Source organism: Cataglyphis hispanica, chromosome 20 (genome assembly GCF_021464435.1).
Source record: "Cataglyphis hispanica isolate Lineage 1 chromosome 20, ULB_Chis1_1.0, whole genome shotgun sequence".
Lineage (NCBI taxonomy): Eukaryota > Metazoa > Arthropoda > Insecta > Hymenoptera > Formicidae > Cataglyphis > Cataglyphis hispanica.
In genome coordinates, this window is record NC_065973.1 from 893,668 (window position 1) to 918,534 (window position 24,867).

The 24,867-nt window shown below is 33.5% G+C and overlaps 1 protein-coding gene across 6 annotated transcripts in view; it reads right to left on the bottom strand.

Annotated features, from left to right (window-relative positions):
• Positions 1-435: 435 nt before the first annotated feature.
• The window catches only part of LOC126856947 (arginine kinase), a 167,882-nt gene continuing 143,450 nt past the window's right edge, over positions 436-24,867 (bottom strand). The window contains exons 1-5 of one of the 6 annotated variants that reach the window (XM_050605980.1): positions 7,238-7,376; positions 5,394-6,101; positions 3,108-3,465; positions 2,600-2,974; positions 436-2,184 (exon numbers count right to left, since the gene is read on the bottom strand). In XM_050605980.1, coding sequence (XP_050461937.1) covers positions 1,837-2,184; positions 2,600-2,974; positions 3,108-3,465; positions 5,394-5,434 — 1,122 coding nt within the window. In that variant the 5' untranslated portion in view covers positions 5,435-6,101; positions 7,238-7,376 and the 3' untranslated portion in view covers positions 436-1,836. Of the gene's footprint in view, positions 2,185-2,599; positions 2,975-3,107; positions 3,469-5,393; positions 6,102-7,237; positions 7,377-13,741; positions 13,843-18,858; positions 19,016-24,867 lie in introns of those variants that run through there. The other 5 variants (XM_050605979.1, XM_050605984.1, XM_050605982.1 and 2 more) reach the window with 5 other exon arrangements.

Here is a 24,867-nt window from a genome sequence, read left to right on the forward strand (position 1 = left end):
CTTTTTTAAAGATTTTCATTCTATAGAAATATAAAAATATAGATCTTTATTGTTATTAATAAAAATATATATTAAAAAGTATATTCTAAAAACGTGCGTCAATTTTGATTCACATCGTCTATTTCCAATTATGTGATATAAATTATATTTTTTATTCGAAGTAATTTTTATTGTTTTATTTGATTAATTAAAATGTTATATTAAATAGATATAAAAAGATAAAGATCAGTAATCTCTTAGCAAAGCAGATATATATTAAAAGAGAGTATAACAATTTATATATTATTATAAATAAATAAATCATCTAGGTAATGAATTAAAAATATATAATGAAGCGCTATAATTTTTCTCTCTCAATTCAAGATGTTTTCAGGATTTGTATAAAATAATATAAGGCAGAAATAAAATCGAGAGAAAATAAAATACGCAACGATATACATAATGTGTATGTCTTTTTATTTTCGTGTCTTATTACTTGCATTCTCATCGTACATCTTGTCGAATCAGTTGATAGTACACTGTATCTATAATATGTCGCAGCGTTTACTCGCATGTGTTTTTAGTGCGCATAATATCCGTCGCCCAGATGTTCTCCTTCCCAACTTCTCACGTGGTAAAAAAGAGAATGAAAAAACATGTGACTGTCGCTCCCTCCAACCATTCGCAGAAAACCGCAAAGCACCGAAAAACAGTACTCTCGATCCTCAAAGTTCCGTAAAGATCGCAAAACGAACTGTTAAAAATTGTCGTCGAAGAATTATTTTTTAGACAGCGACGACTTCTTCCCTTTCTTTTTCCTTATCTTTCGTTTAATAGACAATCACGACGAATTGCGGGGACTAGCACTAGAGCACTAGAGTACTACTAACAATAAGTGTGTGAAAACGCGCTTGACTATGTGTCATCTGACGAATGTAATAGCGCGATTGCGACAAAAAAAAGAATCGAACGAGAGAATCGCGAACGGATACGTTGCCTCGAGAACATACTCGATTTTTCGAAATTACGTATTAAAAACAAAAAAAGGAACCAAAAATTGAACGAAATTAAAATACTGTCAAATACAACGCGTAGAATGTGATGCAAGTTGCTTCTCCTTTTTATAGCACTTTTTTTTTCGTTTTTTCTTGCCAGTTTATATCCTTATTTTCAATAGATTTATAAAAAAAATATATATATATATATATATATATATATATATATATTATATAAATAATAAATAATGGAAAATATATATGAATATATAATACATCTGAAAAAAAAATGAGTTTAACAAATAAAATAAATTTATTTTTAATTCTTTTCTGAATAATATATAAAACTTCATTATAATTATAATATCATTATAATATGTATAATATTACTTTGAACTAATTTTCCTTTATTAATTTATGCCAAAAATGTATCACAAAAAGGAGATAATACGCATCATAGCGTGAGCAACTTACATCATACTAGACAGTGCTAATGAATTGTATCTACATAAGAATTTTCTTCTGAGAATAGATAACGAGAACAAATTTATAAGAATCAATTTAAGACGATTATCTAACAGCGGCATGGAGCTCCTATATATTAATACTATGATATTAAAGTTCATTGAGATTATAATATTAATATATATATATATATAAAATACAGAAATGGCTGAAGGCCACGATGGCATTAAATTGCCGTCACAAATGATTCTCCAAATCGTTCTCTTTCGTAATCCATTCTCGGAATAAAATTCTTATGTCACAGATACAAATTTCAGCGTGACGTCACGTAATACAGCGTGACGTTCGACGGGGCTACGATAGAGGAGTGTAAACGAATACCGAGGGACAAGTGGGTTTAGAGGCTGGCCTCGAGCTTGATAAGCTCGGCGATGCCATCATTCATCTCCTTCACAGCCTGATACTCGGTAAGGCCGAGGCGACGCTTGTTGGAGATATCGTAGATGCCGCCCTCAGCTTCGGTGTGCTCACCCCGCGTGCCACGCACCTGTAGATTGTACTTGCCCGCGACTTCCTCAAGCTTGGCCATGTTCGCTGCGAGTTTCGGCACCTTGATGTGCACCGAAGCGCGCACTGTCGTGCCCAAGTTCGTCGGGCAAAAGGTCAGGAAGCCGAAGCGATCGTTATGCGAGAACGGCAATCGCTTCTCGATCTCGTTCACCGCTGTCACCAAGCGCCGGTATACCTTTTATCGAATATAAAATATTTTTGATTTTTGGAATCGCATTATAATACTGATAAATTAAATTTGACAATGACTTGGATTTTTGCCTTCTTAGCAAAGAGTAACAATTATTTGATATTAACATTTCAAAATTTAACCAAAAAACATAAAACTTTAAAATTTAAAATTTTTCATCAAATAATAGAATACCTTCTGAAAATGTACTTGTGAATGAAACTTGTATAGATATTTATATTATATTAATCGTTGACACTTTTAAATACATGAACTTGTTAATTTATTATGTTAATTGGTCAACAATTATGACGATTATGTAAATGAAATGTATTAAAGTATATTCATATATTATAAAAAAAAGGACAAAAATATATCATCTTTATCTAATTTACATTATCGTTTTTAAATAGTTTCATACCTGTCCGAGATCACCGCCCATCTGCATCGAAATGATACGGAGATGATCCTCCTCGTTGCACCAGACCAAGAAGGTCTTGTCGTCGTTGTGAAAGATACCGCGTCCGGTGGGCCAAAAACGGCAGGCGTTTGCGGCCTGGAGGAAACGGTCGCCCTCCTTAAAGAGGAAATGATCGTCAATCAGCTTCTGTTGCACTTCCTTGCTCATGCCAGTGAGCGGGTAAAAAGTGCCCTTCAATTCGCCGGTGAGTCCAGACAACGTGCTAGATACTTTCTCTTCCATCTCCTTATACTGGGCCTCGGTCAAGCACGGATTGAATGGATATCCTTCCAAGGAGCGGCCGCATCGCACGCGAGTAGATACGATATATTCACCCTATAAGGAAAAAACCCGAGAGATTATTATAAAATTTAAGAATATTAATAATATATATTATTTATATTTTTTATTTTTTTTAGAGTTTTTATATAATATATAATTTAAATAATATATCGAAGAAAAAACTAACAGTGGGGTCGAGATTGCCGAAGGAATCGACGTCGCCAAAGTCCTTAGGCGGATGTTTGTCCGTCTTCTTGAAGCCGCCGTGATAATCATCGATTATCGGATCGAAGATTTCGGCAAAAACTGTGTACGCCTCAGCATCGGGCGCATAGATACCGACGCCGGAATCATGGTTCTCCAAACCAGATTGAATAACATCCAAGAGAGTGGAGCCGAATGAAGTCTTCCTGGTCTTGAGTTGATCAAAGATCTCCTTCGTCAAGTGTTTCTTCAACAACGACTTGCTATCGGATTCCATCAACTTGGCATAGCCAGACTCCAGCTTGTCCAGAACCGCTGCGTCCACCATGTTGCTGCTTTTTCTGCTGTAACAAAACGTTGAACGATCAACATCAGATACTAAAAAGATTCCTATAATAAGAAAAATATAAAATAATAAAATTACAAGGATTCAATTGAAGGACCCATAATAGTCTTATAAAGTTCTCTTTTTTTAAACTTGATAAAATTAATTTACAAAAAAATTTATTTTTCTCAATATATAATTTTCTACAATTAATTTTTCTAATTTTTTAAAATTGTTCCTTCAATTAATAATGTTATGTTTCGCTTTGTTCATTGTATTTTTTTTTATAGCGTGCAAACATCGAGATAAAATATGAAAATATGCTGTGAATGCATAAGATCCAGCCACAGTTGCATCCATAATGACGTTATCTACGAGTGCGAAGTATTTTAACATCTGTTGCATCTCGGCCTGAATATCTGATGTTAATCCGATTAAATCGGATATCACATAACTTTGGCCTGAATCATCTGATGACGCGATAATCTGCCGATATTTTTTACTTTCTCCACAACGACGAGATATTGCTTACACATATTTCTTATATTTCTTTCAATATCTAATTCATGTGGCTTGTATTTTCCTTGCCGGTGCAGCACGTGTGCCTCATTACTGGTGCGCAGTGCACTTTATTTGTCCGTCCCTTAACTCTAGGATGCACTGTAATAAATAAAAATTTCATAACGCACACACAAATAAGATTCAATTTTCTTAATGCAATATATATAGTTTTCTTTTTTAAGAATTTAAAAATTCCGTATTTTTTCATTTTAATAAAATTGTCGATATAATAATAATAATATCGATATAAATTTTAATATTAACAATTTTTAGACGAGATATCCAGAAAAAGCACAATGAATATTCTTAGCTACGCAATAAGTTTTTGAATTTCCGCGAAGAAAAATTATTACTTGCTTCCGAAACTATGTATTAAGAATAAACATATAAATTAATAATTCCAAACGAATTCGTAGGAACGCGGAGTGCATCCTAAGATCAAGGGGCTCGAATGAGCCATACGTACACATCGTCATCGTCGTCGTCGACTTTATCGTCGACTTTATCGTCGACCTTATCGTCAACGCTGTCGTCGACGTTGTCATCGACGTTGTTGTCGATCTTATCGTCGACCTTGCCGTCGATCTTGTCGGTTTGTTGGTCGTCCGCCGACTCGCATATACCCAGCGACGAACATACACTGCCCATCGCTCATCAGAACGGCAATTTATGCGCTGATTCGAACGATGGATAGCTCATGCAAAATCCTTTACGATCGCGGGCCGATCATGATGTCGCATTAAACCATCGAGCTACGAGGACGATGTCGCGCAAAAATCCGGAGATGTCGCGCATGAACCGTCGCGAGACCAGAGCCTGGCAAGTTCGTTAGAGAATTATAAGAGACGAGAGCTCAGAAAGAGTCGCCGACACATTGAAGTCCGCGACTTCTGGCTATTAGATTTTTAAGATTCCCATAAATGCTATAAATGTATACAATAAAATTAATTCTTAATTTTAATCTATTATTAACAATATTAATATTTATAATATTTTTTTCTCTCATTAAAGATCATTAATAAATCACGCTACTATTTTGCGACATGAATTAAATTTTTATTAAAATATCCATAAAACTATCACAAAAAATAAAATTAATAAATTTAATAGGTTTAATATATTAGCAATAATAATTTTAAATATTTTATATTTTTTATATGTATATAAATATTGATTACGTACACTCATTACATTAAAATACTCTAATTAAATATTAATGTTTAATTTAATTGTAATGTTTTGATAATCAAAACGGGGAGAAGATGAGAAAGAAAAACAATAATGAAATAAGAATAGAGTGAAGGAGAGTGGAGAACGATGAAAAAGAGAGAAAGAAAAGGCTAACTTTTTCATCACGCTGAAGATTTTCTCACGGATACGTACTCGTCGCTCGACGTGGTATCCTTCGAAGTACATCCGCCCATGTCGCTGCGATGACGAGGAAACTGACGACGACAAAGACGACGCCCCTGACGAGCGAGAGATGAAGGAAGAGAGGAAAAGAGAGATACAGAGAGAGAGAGAGAAAGAGTGTAATGAACAAGAAGATTGAAAAAGTCTCCCTTTAATGTTTAACCGTTCCTAAAGGCGTAAGAAAATCAGTCTTTCATCAGTATTCCGCTTTCTACATGCGACGATGAAGCCGACCGGCGTTCGTTAAGTGCGCGTTTCCGGTGCTTAAAACGACAACTCGCACGAGATAGAGACAGAGACAGAGAGAAAGAAAGATAAACGCGGGTGGGGACGGAGAGTCGTCGTGATGAGTCTTCGTGGGCGATGAATCCTTTTCGTCCTTTTCCCCTCGCTATTAGCAGTCACGGCACTGCACACACTCTCCTTCCTTCTTCCTGGTCGCGAAGCGCGAATCCTGATGAATCCTGATGAGTCCTCTATCCAGGGACGCTCGCGGTAGGTCGAGGGTCAAAGGTCGCGGCCGGAAGACTTTTCTTTCTCGTATTTACCGTCCGTGCGTTTCGATCCTCCTCTCCCTTTCCCGTGTACCTGTGCCTGGTCCTTCCGGCTGCTGCTACTAGACGTTGCTGCCCTTCCTGCTCCCGCGTGTCTCTGCTCTTTTACGAGCGAAATGTTCTACTAATGTGTGAGGTAATGGTGCTCGCGTTATTAATTATCCGCGTGTTTTATCTTTTATCGCGTTATAGGCGACAACACGTCGGCTGACTATTTTCCGATTCGTGACTTTCCATGATTCTAGAGAGGGAATTCTTATAATTCTTTTAAGTATTTTAGATTTTAAAGAAAAGTAAAAATTTTATAAATCTTTATTTTAAAAATTTAGAAAGTTTATAAAAAAAATTAAAATAAAGAAAACTTCTTTACACAAAGAGAAGACGATGAAAATATTTTATCGTTTTTATTGATTTTTTTATTATATACAAAATGTCAAAAATTATTTTTCGAGAGCTTATCATATTGAACAAAAAAGAGTTTTGGTATTGGAGTTTTATCATCTGGAGGCAAGTTGAAGGAATCGCAGGGATCGCGATGAGAATGTCATTCCATTAATTTTTATAAATAACGTTTCTGTAATATTAGATAATAGGAATTAAATGCAACGACAGCCACTGAATATAAATGAAATGATTGAATAATTAGCTTAATGATATAAAAGAAAATTACTAGAGAAAAAATTATTACAAAATTATTATAAAGAATTTTAAAAATCGTTAGTTTATAATTATTATATTGAGAAAACAAAAAATTAATTATATAAGTATTCTCCAGGTTCATAATTTTATCAGGGAACGTAATCTTCAGTAAACTGAAGTTATTCCGTCATAATTTAAATGCCTGTAATTGCACGCTTTGAATGTGAGAAGAGAGACGTTTTACTGAGAACCGGCTATCACATCAAATCTCACGAACTCTTTGTCTAATAATTCTAACAGATTTAACAGTCTCATTCTAACTTCAAAGAGGAGATGATATGAGTTGAATCTATGACATCTAAAATTGACAAAAAAAAAGTTAACAAATAAATTAAGCTATCATTTTTTTTTCCTTAATTTCAATCTAGATATTTCATAAGAAGACGACACACGGATGTCGGAATCTCGTCATCTTGGACAAGTAAATAGATAAGGAAAGCCACGAGGAAAATCTCAGCCGGCGGGGATGAAAGGTCGAGGCCTTGTCTCGCGTTCGAGAATTCGGGGGAGACGAACGCGACACCGGGTGTCGGAAGCGAAACGAAACGGAAGCACCATCACCTCTTCGTTAATTCCTCGATGAATCACTTCACGTTCCCGGCAACCGCTCTCTTCCTTTCTCTCCTCGTTTCAGATTTTCGCCGGGCGCGCCCTTCGATCAAAAGCTCTTATCGCGGACGCGTATACAAAATATATGTATATATATATATATATATATATATACACACACACACACACGTGTGTATGTGTGCGCGCGCGCGTGTGTACGTCGCGATTAGTAGTAATTAATGTGTGCGTGTCTGCAGACTGACTAATTTGTGCGGATATATATATATCGAACTTTCTTTGAACGGTGACGAGAAAATTTTGGTTAGGTGTGTGGTGTGATGTGAACACTACAGTCTCTACGCTATCACTAAGCAGGAGACATTCTGCGTGCCGCGATCTGTCTCTCTCTTTCTCACTCGCTCTCTCTCCCTCTGGCACGTTATCTCCGTCTCTCGCGCGCCCGGCACGCGTCTCCCTCGCTCGCTCCTTCGTTCCCGAGCTCCCTACCCTGTTCAGGGTGGGGCACGTCGTCCGTCCAGAAGGATACCCGGTCGATAGCACGCACCTACACCCACCACACACCGCATTGGTACCCGAGCGGGGAAACCCGCTCATTTACGCACGCGTGTGCATGCGTGCGTGCGACGCGCCGGTGCGAATTTGCTCTCGCGATTTTCGGACCTCGAATTTCCGTTTCTGTCGTCTCTCATTTCGTAATTAAATATATATATTGTAATATTAATTGAATATAATGCAAACTAACTTAATGATAGAAAAAAAAAATATATATATATATATATATATATATATATATATATATATAAAGTATAATGTATTAATTGTAATACATTAATCATACATACATAAAATAATACATTAAAATACATTATATCGCGAAAGTATAGAACTCAAGAGTTGTTTAATCTCTTAGGGAATCACGGAATCACTTTGTGATTTTCATCGAACACATCTCACGCACGTGGTTAGTCTGTCATGAAATCATGACTGATTAAGCATGAGAGTGCATGAGAGATACGTTTGACATTCTCGAAAGATACAATGTCTGACAGACGTGACTCTAACATAAGAGATTAAATAGACACGCGACTGTCAATTAATTATCAACGCAAAAGATTAAAGTTTCTTAAATTGTTGAGCTCGCCCCTCCCTCAATAACAACTTTAAGCATCGCGCAAAGCAATGTGTGTGTAGACGATTTAACTTTTTCAGTTTTATTAACAACCTGACGATGGTCAAACGATACATCATGAAGAGAGGAAAGAAGAAAAAGAGAGGAAAGAAAAAAGAAAAAATTGATTTAATATCTCATATACGATTGGAAAAAAATGCAAAAATAAAAAATATTTTTAGCTTTTATCGAGTTTTAGTATTAACAGATTTGCTACTTCATATGTAAAATATCTTGAAATAATAGATTCCGCGATATCTTACGTTAGCAAATTGACAATACTAAAATAATCTGAGATAATTAACGATGATACTATTGAGATAACTATTGAGAATACTATTGAGATAATATTTTGAATAAAGCAAAAGAGATACCCCTCAATTATTTTCAAAATCACATTTTAAAGAAGTAGATTCGAATCTGCGCGAGGTATCTCGCCTCGCTATCTAAGAAAGTCTCGGTATCGAATTAGAGCGGCAAAATGTCAAAGGCCGGTATTTCGGTGATTTAAACGCAGTTTACTCGGGCGCGACGAAGTCGCGAAAGGATATTAACGTGGCTGTTGCAATCGTATTCGTATTCGTAAAATCGATAACATCGCTAGTGAAAGCCCACCCTCGGTGAATGATGTAACTTGAGAACCTCTTCGATAACGTTAACGATCACAACGTTAAATTCAAGTTCTTTATTTTCTCGCAATGTAATAATAATTCTAAATTAATATAATGCACAGTACTGATATTGTTTAGACACTCTGAGTTTTTGTTGAATTTTTCCGCCAATTTCGAAATTACATTGTACGTTTTCAAAAGTTTGAGAGATTATCATGTGATTCTGTAAATATATATTATAAGTATAATATGAATCTCAATGAAATGTTCGCATAATACAGATTTAAGTTTCTATATGCGAATATGCGGCAGTGCTGAACGATGTGGTGGGTGGTAAAATGGCCGATTATTCCGACCGGATGGACGACGATGGAGGTGTGACACATCGTAAGATGTCATTTCATCCAATCAGCTGTGCATACGCCGGTGCATGGAGCCTTTTATGCTCGCTCAAATACGAAACGACGCTTTTGCCAGACACATATTTTCGCGCTATCACTGCGCATATTTGCAATATTAAACTTCGCTATAATATATTGTCGTTTAATCGTAAATTTTATAAAAATAATTTGTTACTTTAATCGATCATTAAAGTTCAAGCTGACAATTTGAGTTTTTACTTGTTTAATAGAAAAAAAAATCTACAAATAAAAAATAAAATTAATATATTCTTCAATTTTATCTTTCATAAATTATAAAAAACTACGTGTATAAAATGTTCGTAGTTGTACAAGAATGGAATGTGTGTTATTCATTTCAAATATTTAGCGCTAAAGGACATGACTTAATCGGATCGCGCTAAAATAACGAGCTAATCCTCCGTCTATCCGTTTACACAAACGTATTATTCTTGAGAATTATCATCATTATTATAGCCGGAAGGGAGAGGCGACGATTCAAAAGACTGGTTATATCACCTCGCGTCCACCACTTCACTGCCTGCCTCTTCAAACTTTAGAGTACTCGTTCAAAAGATTCGTAGGGAGTATAAAGGGCGACTAAAGTGTCGTCTCTCAATGCAAAGAAAGTCAACCATGATGCTTACTTAACGTGACATGCTCGATAATCCTCTTCTGTCAAATGCGTATGATGTTATTACAAGATCTTCATTAGAATTAGAGGATTATTGTAACTTTGTATGGATCAATTAATATATTAATAAATTAATTTAATATCGTATTAATATATAGAATTAATTTAATATTGTTATAAAAAATGAGTGTACGTTAAATAATACTTTTCTGATCTAAATTTCGGCATTATACGAGCTACAATTTCGAGAAACAAGGCAGGACATTTTTTTATCTTTTATCTTTAGAGAGAAATGATATAACTTGTCTAGAGTCTCGATAAGTAATTGCAATCTCGAATATTGAGATCGTGTTTCGCGAAAACAAACACTCACACATTCGGGCGCGATAAAATTATCGCGACACCAGGTATTCGATAGCATCGAGCGATAACGTTTCGTAAGTGCATCTTTGACGAACCAAGATAGTGACGATGAACCTACGTAAACGACGACTCCGCTGGTTTTATTTAAATCGTATTTTTATCGTAATTACGCGACTTGTGTAATGATTTATTTTGTCTCGCAAAAGTGAAAAGTCAATATTTGAACCGCACGAAACAACGATGAGGATGCAATTAAACATTATATCGAGTTGCAGTATTTTATTTTTATCATATAATTATCTTTTGTAAATAATGGGGCAAATTTTCGTTCCAAGATAACAGCTCTAGATAAGACTTAGGAATATTCCAAGCTTCTCATTATCCTTGAATTACATTGTAAATATCTCTTCTCAATTAAATTGTAATATCAATATAAAAAAAATGTATGTTTTTAATTTTTTTAATGTAATATATAATAAAGTACAATCAAAATATTTTTTTTCAATATTTTTTCAATTTAATATATATATACTTATCATAAGGAATTAAATAGCTTGTTTCTGTAATTTCATTATCTCATTATATATAGTTTTTATATTCAATGAACTTTTTCTTTCGCTGTAATATTACTTGTTATTTAATTTCAAAGTGATAAAAATACGTATCAACGTAATTGATAATCGAAGATTACACTAATCAAAGACTTTACTTTCCGATTGCAACGATAAGAAGATTATCAATTTATCACGACAACGTTGCATTAAATTGGAAACTGGCGAGCAAGCTGCTATACAATTGATTGCTGCTAGATATATTTATGCGAGATGCAAATCTCGCGAGGCTAGCTGATGTTTGCGACATAATGTTTGCCCGGAGCATTAAGTGGATATAACTGTCACGATGACGATTCGTATATCATATTCGTGTATCATGCTTTTACCGTGATATTCGTTGCAAAAAGTTTAACGATTAAATATTACACACATTAATCGCGTTAGCACTTTTAAACAACATATTTTTCGCAAATATAAAAAATATTTCTTAACACACACGTTAAAGAATTGTCTGAAATTTATTTCCTATAAATTCATTATTGAATGCGTGGCAATTACGCGCCTAATAATTTAAGATTATTTTTTAATAATTTTTTCTTCTCGCGAAATTATTACTCTATTTAATATTCTTTAATATTTAAATTTCTATGTATATGAGAAGTTACGTATTTTCCATCTTTAAAATTTTTTAAGGGAAAGGACATTCCTCTTCCTCTATCATTGACTGTTATGCAACACGATGATGTTCGCGAGTAACATGTGACGATGACGAGTACAGTCAGCGGATGCGAGCGTTTCAGGATAGTTCCGCTTAATTCCGTGAAGAAATGGAGCTGAATTATTGCGGATTCCAAGCGAGCGTACGCTCGTTCATACTTCCGCGATCATCGCGAACCTTCGTGTATAACACCGTAAAATTACATCGGTCGAACTCGTGCGCGAGTTAACGCGCCATTTGCGACACTCCTACTCTACTTTGCATAATTCTCCCGCTTGAGCTTAGCGTTCGTTAGAGAATATAACTATGGTAAACAAATAGAGTGAAAGATTAAAGATAAAAAAAAAGAGGATATAATTGTTTGCAACATTCAATGATTTTAGAGAGCAATTTTAATTAATATTTCCCTTGAATAAATGCTAATTCCATCTGAACCCATCTAATCCACGATTTGTAGACTAAATTTCATTTGATATACTTTTAAAACATTCGAAGATTGCAAAAATCGTGCGTAAAAACAAATAAGTTAATAATTCTTGTTAGATCAAGTAAATAAATTTTAAATATACGCAATGCATCTTTTTCAACGAGAGTTAAAATTTATTTTTAAAATATCTAGGGAAAAAATGAAGCTTATCGTTCTCGCGTACCTTGTTTTTATTTTTAGAGTCTCACCTACGCGAGATTACGCTCGCAAGTCGTTGCGCAATGGCACTCTACGAACGGAGATCTCTCTCTTCCAATGCGGGAAGAGAAGATCGATGTTTCGAGAGGAGAAGAATGGAAAATGCGCCCCGTTATTGTAACGATTATGCGCGCGCGAGCGAAAAATTAATTGCGCGATCAATACGAGAAAAGCCCAAGGGCTTTGGCGATTGCTGGATGTCGCTCTAATCACGGTTAATTCGATTTTCCTCTCTCCCCTTCATTTCTACAGGGTGTTCATGACCCCAGATACAGCTCTCTTCCTTTTCATCGAATACTACTTCTCACTCGCGAAAATTCGCTGTGAAATATTTTTATTCTAAATGTGAGCAAAATTTGCATCTTCATTTTTGATCCGCAAATAAATGGATAATTTAAAATTAATATAAAAATTTTAAATCAATAAAAATATGTCGCAAATATCGATAATTTAAAATTAATATCAAAATTCCAAATCAATAAAAATATATTTAAATCATATCAATGATTTTTAATTAAATATATTTAATTGAAAATCATTGATATGATTTAAATATATTTTTTAATAAATTTTCAAGCTTAGAAAAATTGTTTCTCACGCGACTCGCGCTTGATGTGAAAACGCTTTTCGGGAAAGGAGAGGCTCCCGGGAAACTTGGATCCTGCGAGAAATGTATCTATTGATCCATGCACCTCGCGCAAGCGGCTCTCTCTGCAACATCGCGCTATCTATCGACGACTTGTCACAGTCTGAGAGAAGTCTAATACAACTCGTTTGGTAAATGCTCCTATATCCCGTAATCGATAATCTCGCACAAATGTTTACAATTTTTATGTAATGTAAATGGAAAAATAAATATAAAAGAAAATGTGTGTCCTTCGTCGATAAAATCTTTTATGAAAAGAAAAATAAATGCAGCGAAAAAATAAAATTTTCTGACAACAGAACTTTCTTACTTTTATTTAAAAAAAGTAAGATATTAAAAGATATAAATTATTATAGATACAAAATAAGCAATGTTAAAATAATTTCAAATTATATGTTTATAATTAAAATACCACATTTAGAATACCGTTTAAAAAATACTGAAAATTCAATTAATATACTTTCTTTAGAAATTAAGCTCTTCTTTTTAAACTTTATTAAGATTCTTGTAATACTTTAAATATATTTTGTTTTTATTTTTATTATTTTTTTTTTTTTTGACAAGCTTGTTGAATTTGCACAATTTAACATTTAACGATGAAGAAAACTGTTGGCAGACACGATGTAATTATTATGCAATATGGAAACCTGGCACTCTAAATCCGGCATATATATGCAGATATATATTGAGATCATAAACAACTCGGGCTTCTGCTTACCATGGACAACCCGATTTATTTCTGGACTGCATCTCTCTCGTTTAAAGATCGTGTTCGTTGCACTTGAATGAAATGGATTCTATCTTTCGAATCTTGTGACACTGTAATTATATAAATTTTTTCCAATAATTATGCTAAAAAAAAAACGCAAAAACTTACATTAAGAATTTTATAATTTATTTTAAAAATAGCATAATTATTTTTAATATAAGATTTTCAATAAAAATTTATCTCAATTAATAATAAATAAAATCTAACAAAATTTAATTTTATTAAATTAAATTTTCTTTTCGTATTTAATTTGTTTCGAGCTTAAAACCTAATCATCATATGACAAATCAACATTAAAATATTGAACAAATGTCAGACTTTACTGTGGCTGTAAATGGTAAGGTCAAGGTTACAACTTGTGTGCAAAGCTGAAAACGAAATAAATCGTTATAAATTATTCGGAAGCTTTATAGTCAGATAATTTCGCATAACTAATTTTCTTAAGACACTTTTCATTCATCCGATTAAATGGCATTATTTGTCATCATTATACAATAAGATCATTAATATTTAAATATGTAAAAAAAAATAAACACTTAATAACATTAATAACTTTATCGATTTTCTAATTAATTACTATTCAATGCAATTAATTATAATAAAATGTGAAAGAATATATGTGTACGTTATTTAACAAATATTATTTATAAACTTCAAAAATTATTAAATCTATATATTTCTATCTAATTCTACATCATTTATTTCAGTTCTAATAGTCATATATAAGCAATAAGATCTCTTTTTGCAATGCAATTAGAAGAATGGCATTTCTAAATTCTGCAGGTGAGCTATAAATGCCAATTCGACCTGTTGATGTACCGTGTGTGTAGCTAATAATAACGCGCTTAATTTTACGAACCGAAATAATCACCGCAACTTAACGACAGGTGTTTGCCCTTATCATGTACGATGTACGTCAAAAGATATGAAAAAAACATTTGCAGAATTATGTCGCGACAGATAAACGTAATAAAAATAAACTTATGTAACGTAATTACATCTACCTATAATTATATCTACCTAACGTATTTATATCTACCTATGTAAATTAGGAATAATAATCATAGTTATAAATAATATTTTAAAATATATGCAAATTCTAATTCAATAACCAATAATCCCTTACACATTTTTAATATCTGCGTTTAATTAAAAAATAATTACACAATTTACATAATTAAAAATAAATCTCACGGAAAAAAAATATGGTGATATAACAAAACAAATCACAACACGAAAAAGTTTATTCGCAATTACATTCAATGAGCTTAATCTTTTAAAAATATAATTGTATCAATCAAGATTGAAAAATTGCAAAACTTTTGAAGCGTGTATATAATATCGCGCATCGATATCTATAATCTATTACGACTTTAATTGCGAAGCGAGGTCACAAGTAGCAAACGAGATATACCTATAGAATAATTAGTCTCTATTTAAATTGAAGGATAAATTAAATTTAAAGATAAACCGCATCAAATTCAACTGAAGCGTACTTATAAAAGAGATTTTTTTACGCTTCTTGCCGAGCACCCTATACACGTCAGTATGTCAGGTATGAGCGTCAGTAATGTACGAGTAGGAGGAGGAAAGCCACATGTAGCCTTAAAGAATCGAGAAACACGTCACTCGATAATGATGCACTTGCTTGTGACTCGGCTTAACACGTGGCATGTACAGATAGTATAGAATGTCGCAAATATATTCCATAAAAAAAAGTGATGTAAAATGTAACGTTTGCGTTATTCATCATTAAAAACGGATATTAACAAAACAAATATAACAAAAATGTTTATAAATAACAAAAATAGATAATATGAAATACAAACTCATATAATACTGATCAATGTGTTCAAACGTGTACAATATTTTAAATTAAATATAATTTGTCGACAAAGGACAAAAATTGAGATTGCTTTGTTACCTTTCTGTACTGTTACTTTCAAGTATACCGTTTCAGCAACAAAGAGTCGTGTTATTAAATCAAATAGATGCTCACAATAGAGTTTCGTATACCACGCTGTATATATCTCGTCTAGAATTACTTGAAAGAACGCCGATCAATGAGGTAAGATCGATCCATCGCGAGAAGCGTTCTTCACAAGCCATATGTTTATTCTCGTCTTTCAATTATTATGCAAATATATGCCACATTTGCAACAAGTTTTTTAATTTTGTTTCTAAAATTAAAACAATTTTTTCCTACGACTTAATTAAGTATTATATACTTTTGTAATTAAAATGTATTTTTAATATAAAATTAAAGATTATAGATCATAGCTTTTTATATCTTCTTAATAGATATGAGAAGAAAAACATCTGGCATAAAATAGTTGGAGGTTTGTCACGTATGCGAACACACATCTCTGGACTTACGTAATCCCTTCTCTACCAACCCGGTGATTTGTGCGCGGATCTATACATGGGCGGCTGATCTGTCAAGTACCTTCAAGCGGAAATTCGCTTAATGCATGCGCGCCTAACAATTTGCATGTTCGATCAGCGTACCGAATGATCTCCACAATGATCGACATCAAACAATGAGATACGATATCGATCATCGGCCGGAAGTGGGAGGCGCTGATTGGAAATATGTTTTCGAGAGAACGTATAATGAGAGCCTGAATTACCGAATCTGCATTTCTTTCAATGTTGAACAATTTTTTTTTTTTTTTTTGTATATATCATTTCCCTCTCAAAAAATTATATATATATATATATATATATATATATATATATATATATATATAAAGAAATATAATGCTTACGTGTGTTATGTATAATTAATTAAAAATTTTTTGTAACATTTTTATAATTTATAATTTTATGATATATTTTATGATATATTTCAACATACCAATATACTTTGATTAGTGGCTCTAATATATCGTCAAATAAACCGAGTGTCGGGATTTCGCAAACATCTGACGTAACGAACTGTACAGTTCATTAAAAGAGACTACAAACTGCCATCATATAAATGTTTACGTGAAACATTACGCGGTCAGGACGCTAATTCATAATATTAGCCATGATGGATCCATCGACGAGCCAGTCGAGTTAACACAACCAACCAGTGTCGCGTCGCAAGTCGTTTTGCCATCAACTAAAATTGCAGACGCATAAAACAAATAGTCCCAAATAAAAATCTAGTGTCAAATATAATTAACATGACAACATGATAACAAGTAAAATAGACAATATATAATATAATTAAATATTAATACATTGTATTAATTAAAAAATATATTATAATATTATAAAATATATTATATATTAATTAAAAAAGTAATAAAAGATATCATGTAAAGAATACATATATTTATGTAAAACGTAATGCAAGCGTAATGAAAAATTCGCTGAGATTTCGTTGTCACATAAAGATAAATTTCGCGCGGTCTTGAACCATTGTTATGATTCCAAGTGTGACAACACGAACGTTACAGACTCATCATTGTCGTTAATCGTTCCGCATCTAAATTCCGCGGTCGATATTTCTCGGAATCCCGATAAACTACACTCAGAGTTTAGTCAGCACGCGATGACATAAGAGCCGCTATATTGTCATCGATCGTCGAGAAACAAACGCATCGCGATTGCATTACAAGTCTGATTTACTAAAACGCATTACGCAATTCATCGGATTTTAAAGCAACCTTATCAGATTGATGTATAATCGAGTTTCATCGCGAGAATCTCGGTATACGGGATAGCCTAGAATTGTCATTGCTGTATTTATAAATTTCTTGGTCAATATCAAGTAAATATTTTCCTCACAAATATAAATATGATTGCAAGTATAAATAAGACGAAGAAATCTTGTTTTTTTTTTTCGAGAAAATGTAAAGATATTATTCTGCAATTAACTTTAAACGGATTCTTTGTTTCAATAAAACGTCCAAAATTAATTACATATTCAAGAATATGGATTTTATTTTTAATAAAATATTCAATTAATATAAATATTCAATAAAACACATAAGGAAAAATTAAATTTTTGTTAAAAAAAAAAAAGATTAACTATAAGTTAAACGAATAATTGTAGACAATTGGTGATGATTCCGGGACACTCTATATAACATACTCTCGAGATAACGTTCGAATAAATTGAGCTTCATTATATCGTCGTCCGCAAGGTTTCCTCTCCGTGAAATATATATTAATATTTCTGATTAGAAAAACAAATCTAGAGTAAAAATTGATCTTTTATTCTTATTATTAAAAAACAAAACTTTCATCAGTCCATAAAAATAATAATTAATTTAAACAACCATTTGCGAATATTTCAGGGACGTGGCAGTCATTATCGTCTTATCGATTGTCATCCTTATCCCATTACGTAAACGCCTTTATTCCCGAAATTCATCTCGAGTTGCCGTCACCAAGCGACAACTACAAGCGGATCGATTTCAGCGCGATAGAAACTTCATAATGGCGATATCTTGGAAACGGATAACATCGGTAGAATTTCGGCGAGTCCAATTTTCAATGTCACGGACATTGCGAAAAATCTTCTCCATCGATCTCGTCGCGTTTCATAATTAAATGAATAAAAACTATTATCGCGTACAATCGTCAATTATTAATATAACCGCAAAAATACCGGTTTCGACTTTGCTGTCTCGGACAATCTCTTAAGGTAACCTCGGCATCCTAACCCAAAAGACTGCGTGTCATGATTCACGATTCAGCGAGCGAAGCACCTGCCTAGCGGAACCGACGCTAAAAACGCCGGTAAAACCGGTATACGTGAAACAATATCCTTTCTTGTCGCTCATCCGCCTGCGAGCAAGAACGATTCATGCGCGATATCTGAACTGTAATACGAGGAATCTCATATTACAAAATCGTTAGAGAAATTGAATTAGATGAAAAATCATAGTCGAAATATAATAATAGCTAGAAAATCATTCGCAAGCCGACGAGGGATCGAAGCTTAAGCTAATCTCACGCGCGAGAGACAAAAACTAGGATCTACGAAGATCCATGAGTTTCGAAGCGCATCCGGATGGACGACGTAACGTGATCCGGCGATAGAGCGCGAGATAAAATTTGTGCGAACTCACCTCGACAATGCACGGGCGACGACGACGGCGAAAGATCGGAGGGTGATCGGGAGGCGCACTTTTGATCCGCGACGTATATACGGTACGCGAGCCAGCGACGAAGTGGCGCGGTGTAGAGCGACGCGGAATCCGCTCGCCGTTATGGGAGCCTCTCCTCTCCGGCTCGACCAATCGCCGCTCTTCTCGCGGCCCCTTCCACCCCGTCTCACGCGTCCGCTATTCCGCCGTTCCTCTACGTCCACGAGATGCGGAGAAAAGTTTTCGGTTGCCACCTGGAATTCTTTTCTATCTTCTTCTCGCGAGATTATCACGAATTTAATCGAAGACGCGACGCTCTTCTGCGTAACACGACCGAATCTCCTCTGCGAATCTTCTCCTCTTCGTTCGACCTTCGCTCGCACTTTGCGAGCTGACTTTTTATCCGATCTGTCTCTTTTGTTTGTGCTATTTGCATACAATATGAAACAGATTTAATGAAAGATCAAAGAGGAGGGAGAAAATGGAAATCGAGAGAAATGCAGTTAGAATAGATTAATTTAAAGAAAAATAAGCATAGAAAAGAATATATAATTTTTATAGATAATTTTTACAGATGGAAAAATAATCTTTCTTTGGAAAAAAAAATGATAAAGTTAGAAAATTCTCGAGGAATGTATGAAATAAAATGCAAATATATTTTATATATTTGCGAAAGTTTATGACTATTATTTAAAATTTTTCAACATTCCCAGAATTTATATAAGATATTTTTTTATTAAAGATTTTCATAGAATTATAAAGTAAAATAAGTCACGATGGAATTAATTACGACAGGAACGTCGCGGAATCAAATTGTCGATATAAACTAAAATTTGCATATCATAAAAGAAAATTACTAAATTTAATTTAATAAAATTAAAGTCTAGTCTCTTTCTCTTTCTTTTCCAGTCCTCGTTTGCGACATTTATCGATCGCGGCTTTATAGAACATTTTTGTAAAACAATATGCTGAGATATCTATAGATAGTTACATAAAAATATCTAGATAGTTACATAAAAATATCTTTTTATTAGAAAATGTATTTTATGCCAAAGAGAATATTCATAGAATAGAATATACTATAACTATATCAAGAAATGTCACAAACATCGTACCGGGAAGAACGTTTACGCTTTATTGTCGATTGTGAAATAGGCTGACTGACACTCTTCAGCTCGTATCAAGTCCAAGGTTACATCATAGACATATCGGTAGCCAAGTACTTGCGAACTTGTGAGCTATTCTATTGGATGCATTCTTTATGGTTCACTATATGGCTTCAGCGAGACCTATAGTATTTCCAGAATCGTATAACTTCGAGAATTCGTAATTTCTGTTATAACAGATATCCCAACATATGTATATGTATGCATTTGTTTAAAAAAAGAAAAAGAGAAAAAACAAAGACACTCCATAAAGCTGTCAAAAATTTGGGGAGATAATACTTGACATCAAAATTAGTTATTGATTGATATTTTCTAATGTGTACTTATATATATATATATATATATATAATTAATTGGGGAATTACTTTTTTACTGCTGTTCAACGATTTATAGGAAATATTATAAATCATATATATATATATATATATATATATATATATATATATATATATCTTATATACAATTACATTTTATATACAATTTCAAAATTCTCTTACACGCAGAATATGAATGTAAAATATCTCAGTTAAAATTCAATGATTTGTTAATGATATCGATGTGATAATAAATAAAAACAAAGAAAGATCTCGTATTATTATTTTAATTAAAATGACTAATCTTTTTTCTTCATTTCAGTGCGCTTTTAGCTCTTTTAATTTTTCCTATACGTACTATTTTAATCTTCCTAAGGTATGTTATCGCTTCGAATCGGTTCGTTTCGATTCCGCGGTGTTCCGATATTTATCGAATATATAGGTCACTCGGTGATTTCCGGGGAACGGTGGGATTCCGGGTGTGCAGTTACGAAATCAGCTGTGCGCCCTCTCGGGTTGCTCTAGGTCGCGCCAGTCAGGATTCTTGTTTCCACCCCCGCAAGAGCAAGGGTGGGGAGGGAGGGGGGGGAACTAAAGGTCGCTCTCTCTCTCTCTCTTTCTCTCTCTCTCTCTCTCGCGAGTCAGATCAATACCAAACTACCCACATACCTACCTATACTGTTCCATCTATTACGCGTCAATAAGAATATCCAGAGAAGATTAAAACCCTTTCATCGTCAAGGACCTTTTGTCACCCCATCCTCTTCAATCTATCTCGTAATTATTTCCGTGTACGAGATAATCATTTAATCGACGACCCATTTACGCATGAATTCGCGCGCATCCATATACGAGACATCCCTCTTTCTCTGGGATGGATCTTTCCTCAGGGCGAATTTAATAGTCGCGCGGTATTAAAGAGTTTTCGCAAATAGAGCTTCGGGAAAATGAAACTTTGCCTTTTAATTAATTATATGTTGATCTCGCGCTAATACGAATTTAATTCCAAGCTCGATCATCAAGGCATAGAAAATCAAAATGCATTTCGATACATATATAGAGAAAATCAGAAAACGATTATTAAATTAAAACGGGGAGATGACAATGGATCTGGATAAGTTAATTTTAATTTTCTAAATCCTATTTAACGAACTAAAAAGTTTGATGTGCGAAATTGTAGTTGCAAGAAGTATAACTGATTGCAATCAGGAATTTACTGCTGCATCAAGTTCATTCAACGCTTTATAGGCTATTATACGCGACTTCTTTGAGGACTACGCGAGATCGACGATAAGCAAATATTTGTTTGAAAACTAATTCCTGGCATGGCATCGAGCCGTCTATTTTGAAATTTTGAAAAACAAAACGATAAATTATTAGAGGCACAGCGTTAAAGAAACAATGTGCTCGCGATATTTCAACGAAACATCCGGATCGTGTTTCTCACAAACGAGATTATGTAACTTGTAGTTAACTGTAACAACTTTTATAAATTGTGGTATATATAAATTTAATTGTATTGTTGAATCGTAAAATAATATTAAGAATCTTTTAAGAAACGTTTAATTTTTCTAAATAATTTGATTAATTTCATTTATTCTATCTCTTTCTCCTTTTCTCTTTCCTTTTCTGTCTTATAATTATATAAACACAATCATAATAAAAAATTATTAAAATAATAGAAAAAATTAATGCAATAAAATAATATATATGAATAATATTAATTTCCACCTGGTAATATTCAGAGAGACCAGTATCAATAAGCGCTAAGCGTTCGTTGCGTAACATTTGCTAACGTTCGTTGGACCGAATACACTCGTTTTCCGCGGAAATAAATTGAGCCGAGCCAAGAATGCGCTGGTACCTTGAAAATATCAAGACATACAAACTCGTTCATAAACAGTTTCTCTAAATTGAACGAGATATCATTCGTGCGAGACAAATCTACGACATATATTTTTGCGGCTTATTACTTAATCAAGTGAGAACCACTGTGCAGCCTCGACATCCGGTCGTCGTGACTGACCGCCTTCGCAGAATTCCCACCCAGGAAGTAATACACACACACACATATACACAATTCGGTGCATAAAGTTATCCTTATTAAACTCGGTTCATTCACCGTTAGAAATCGCCAAATGCTGTCGCAACACACAAACGATTATTAAAAGCGACGGATACAAAATAAGAACATAATAAATTTCGAATTTTTAAGATTTATTTTAAGAATAATTTTTTTTTTATTTAATTTTATAAATTATAAGCCTTATCTTATAATATCGATATAAGTGACAACTTAGCGATTCAATAACTTTAGACTTGAACACTAAAAAAATTCGATGTTTTTTGTCAGAAAAAAAGAGTGACAAATTTAGAAAATTATTTATAACATATATTAATTTTTAACCGCAGACAAATTTTTCTGTTATTTATAACGAAATTATTTCTATGAAATGATTGATGATTTGACGACACTTGTTATTTTACAGCTAGATAAAACAAGCTTCCAAAAATTAAATTTTCCACGAAGGGACGAGTTTGAAGAAATTTTGCAATAAATAATTATAAATATAAAAAATTATACAATATAAATAATTACTTAATATATAAAATATTTTTAATAATTAGAGAAAATATTTTTATTTTTATTACAACCTTATAACTCTAGTCTTCGAATGATCAAAATTTATTATTTTTTGGCACGAATGAGACGGTAAAGTTGAAGTTTGCCGACCGTGATCTCGTTATGCGATCACGAAGCGTACGTGATCAAGTAAAATGAGAGGGAGGTGCTTATCTGCCAAATACTTCGCCAAGGTGTTTTGCCAAATGCTGAAAACGATTCTGCACATAGTAGTTAACTCGCATTATGTCATAAACGGATGACGAGGCGAATTCTCAACATCTTCAAGACAGGAGCCAATGACCGGAAAAGGTTCGCGATCTTTTATCAAGGGGGGAACTTTTCTCTAGCGTATGCTCATTCTCGGCGTCAGGCTCATCCGCGAAGAATCCACAAGATTTCGTTCAAGGTTGAACTTAACGAAGCTTTTAAGAGTCTATCATTTATTACTCGATTATTACGGTCGGTTATTTTATTTTTGGTTGCTTCCTCGAGTCGTTGCGAATGAAGAAAGGAAATTGAAAATTTTGCAAATTCCAGAAAAATTTGACTATTATATGTTTTTAATTAAATATTTATTATTAATAGTATTAATATAATATATTATTTATAGTATTTTTTAATTAAAATTAAAAATATTATTCAATTTGAAAAAAATTAATAACTGGAAACGAATACGAATACGAAAGGATGAAAAAAAATTAAAGAAAACTTCGTTCTTTAAATAAGCTAATATATCCAAAGAGCAGCTGGCGAGCGGAGAACTACATTTAGCGCGGAATTTTCGTAGCCAAGGCTTTTCAGGATCTCTCGGAGAGGCCTGTGCGATCGCTTGGGACCGAAATACGCAGTTAACTGTGCGGATGCACCGCGAGAATTGTTTGCCTTTTTCCTCTTTCCTTTTTTTCATTCGTTCCGACCATCCCGTCAAAGATAAATCTTTGTAGTACAGTCGGTCCAAATAATCGGGAGACTTTCCAGGCAGTTGAGAGACAGAGCCTTTTTTTATGAGGTTCATCAAGAGTTCAAGGAAATAATAATTTAAGAAAAGGCTCAATTTCTTAAAAAAGTGATGCATGACTCATGTATTTATCAAACATACTTTTATCTCAATCCCTAAAAGTGAGATTTAATTTTTATTATTTAATATTGTTTAATATTATTCATAATTACATAATATAATTGATGATTAGAAAGAGAAAAAAATACATTATTAAAATTATTAATAAAAAACCATAATAATTAACAAACATGATATAAATTAAAATAATGCTGTTATTTAAAATGTTAAATAAAAATTAATTTAATAAAAAAATAAATGATTTATTAAAGATTAAATACATTGAGGAAAAAAATATTAAATTTGAGCGTAAGATAGTTTGATTGCTCGAATGTGTGCGAGCGAAAGATACTTGTGAATTGTAAGTACAAACATCCGTTAAATCTGTCTGATTTTGATCGTAAAATCAGTTACGTTATCGCCTCGCCCAAGGTGGCTACTGTTGCTAGATTGCCAAGATTTTTAGCAAAAGTTAATTGTAATCGCCGCCGCTGCCGACACTAGCCGAATAGGATTATATTCGCAATGTAGAAGGAGTCGAAATCGCGCGCGAGATGTAGAAGTTAAAACGAGCTCTAGCTGTGACGCGAATGTTTAAACGTCTTCCGAGATGATCGCGAAAAGGCGCGCACGTGCCTTGTATCGCGTCTCCGCTGCAGATGATTATGTAAGACCGGCTGTACCGCAAATCGATATCGCTGAGTTTTTACTCACAAATTATGCTTTAGGTACCTTGCTTATTTCGTGAAGAAGAAGAACGCAGAAAATCCTCTCTCTTCTTTTCAAACAAACTAAATTTTCGCCAGGAATCCAAATTTCCTTTTTTAT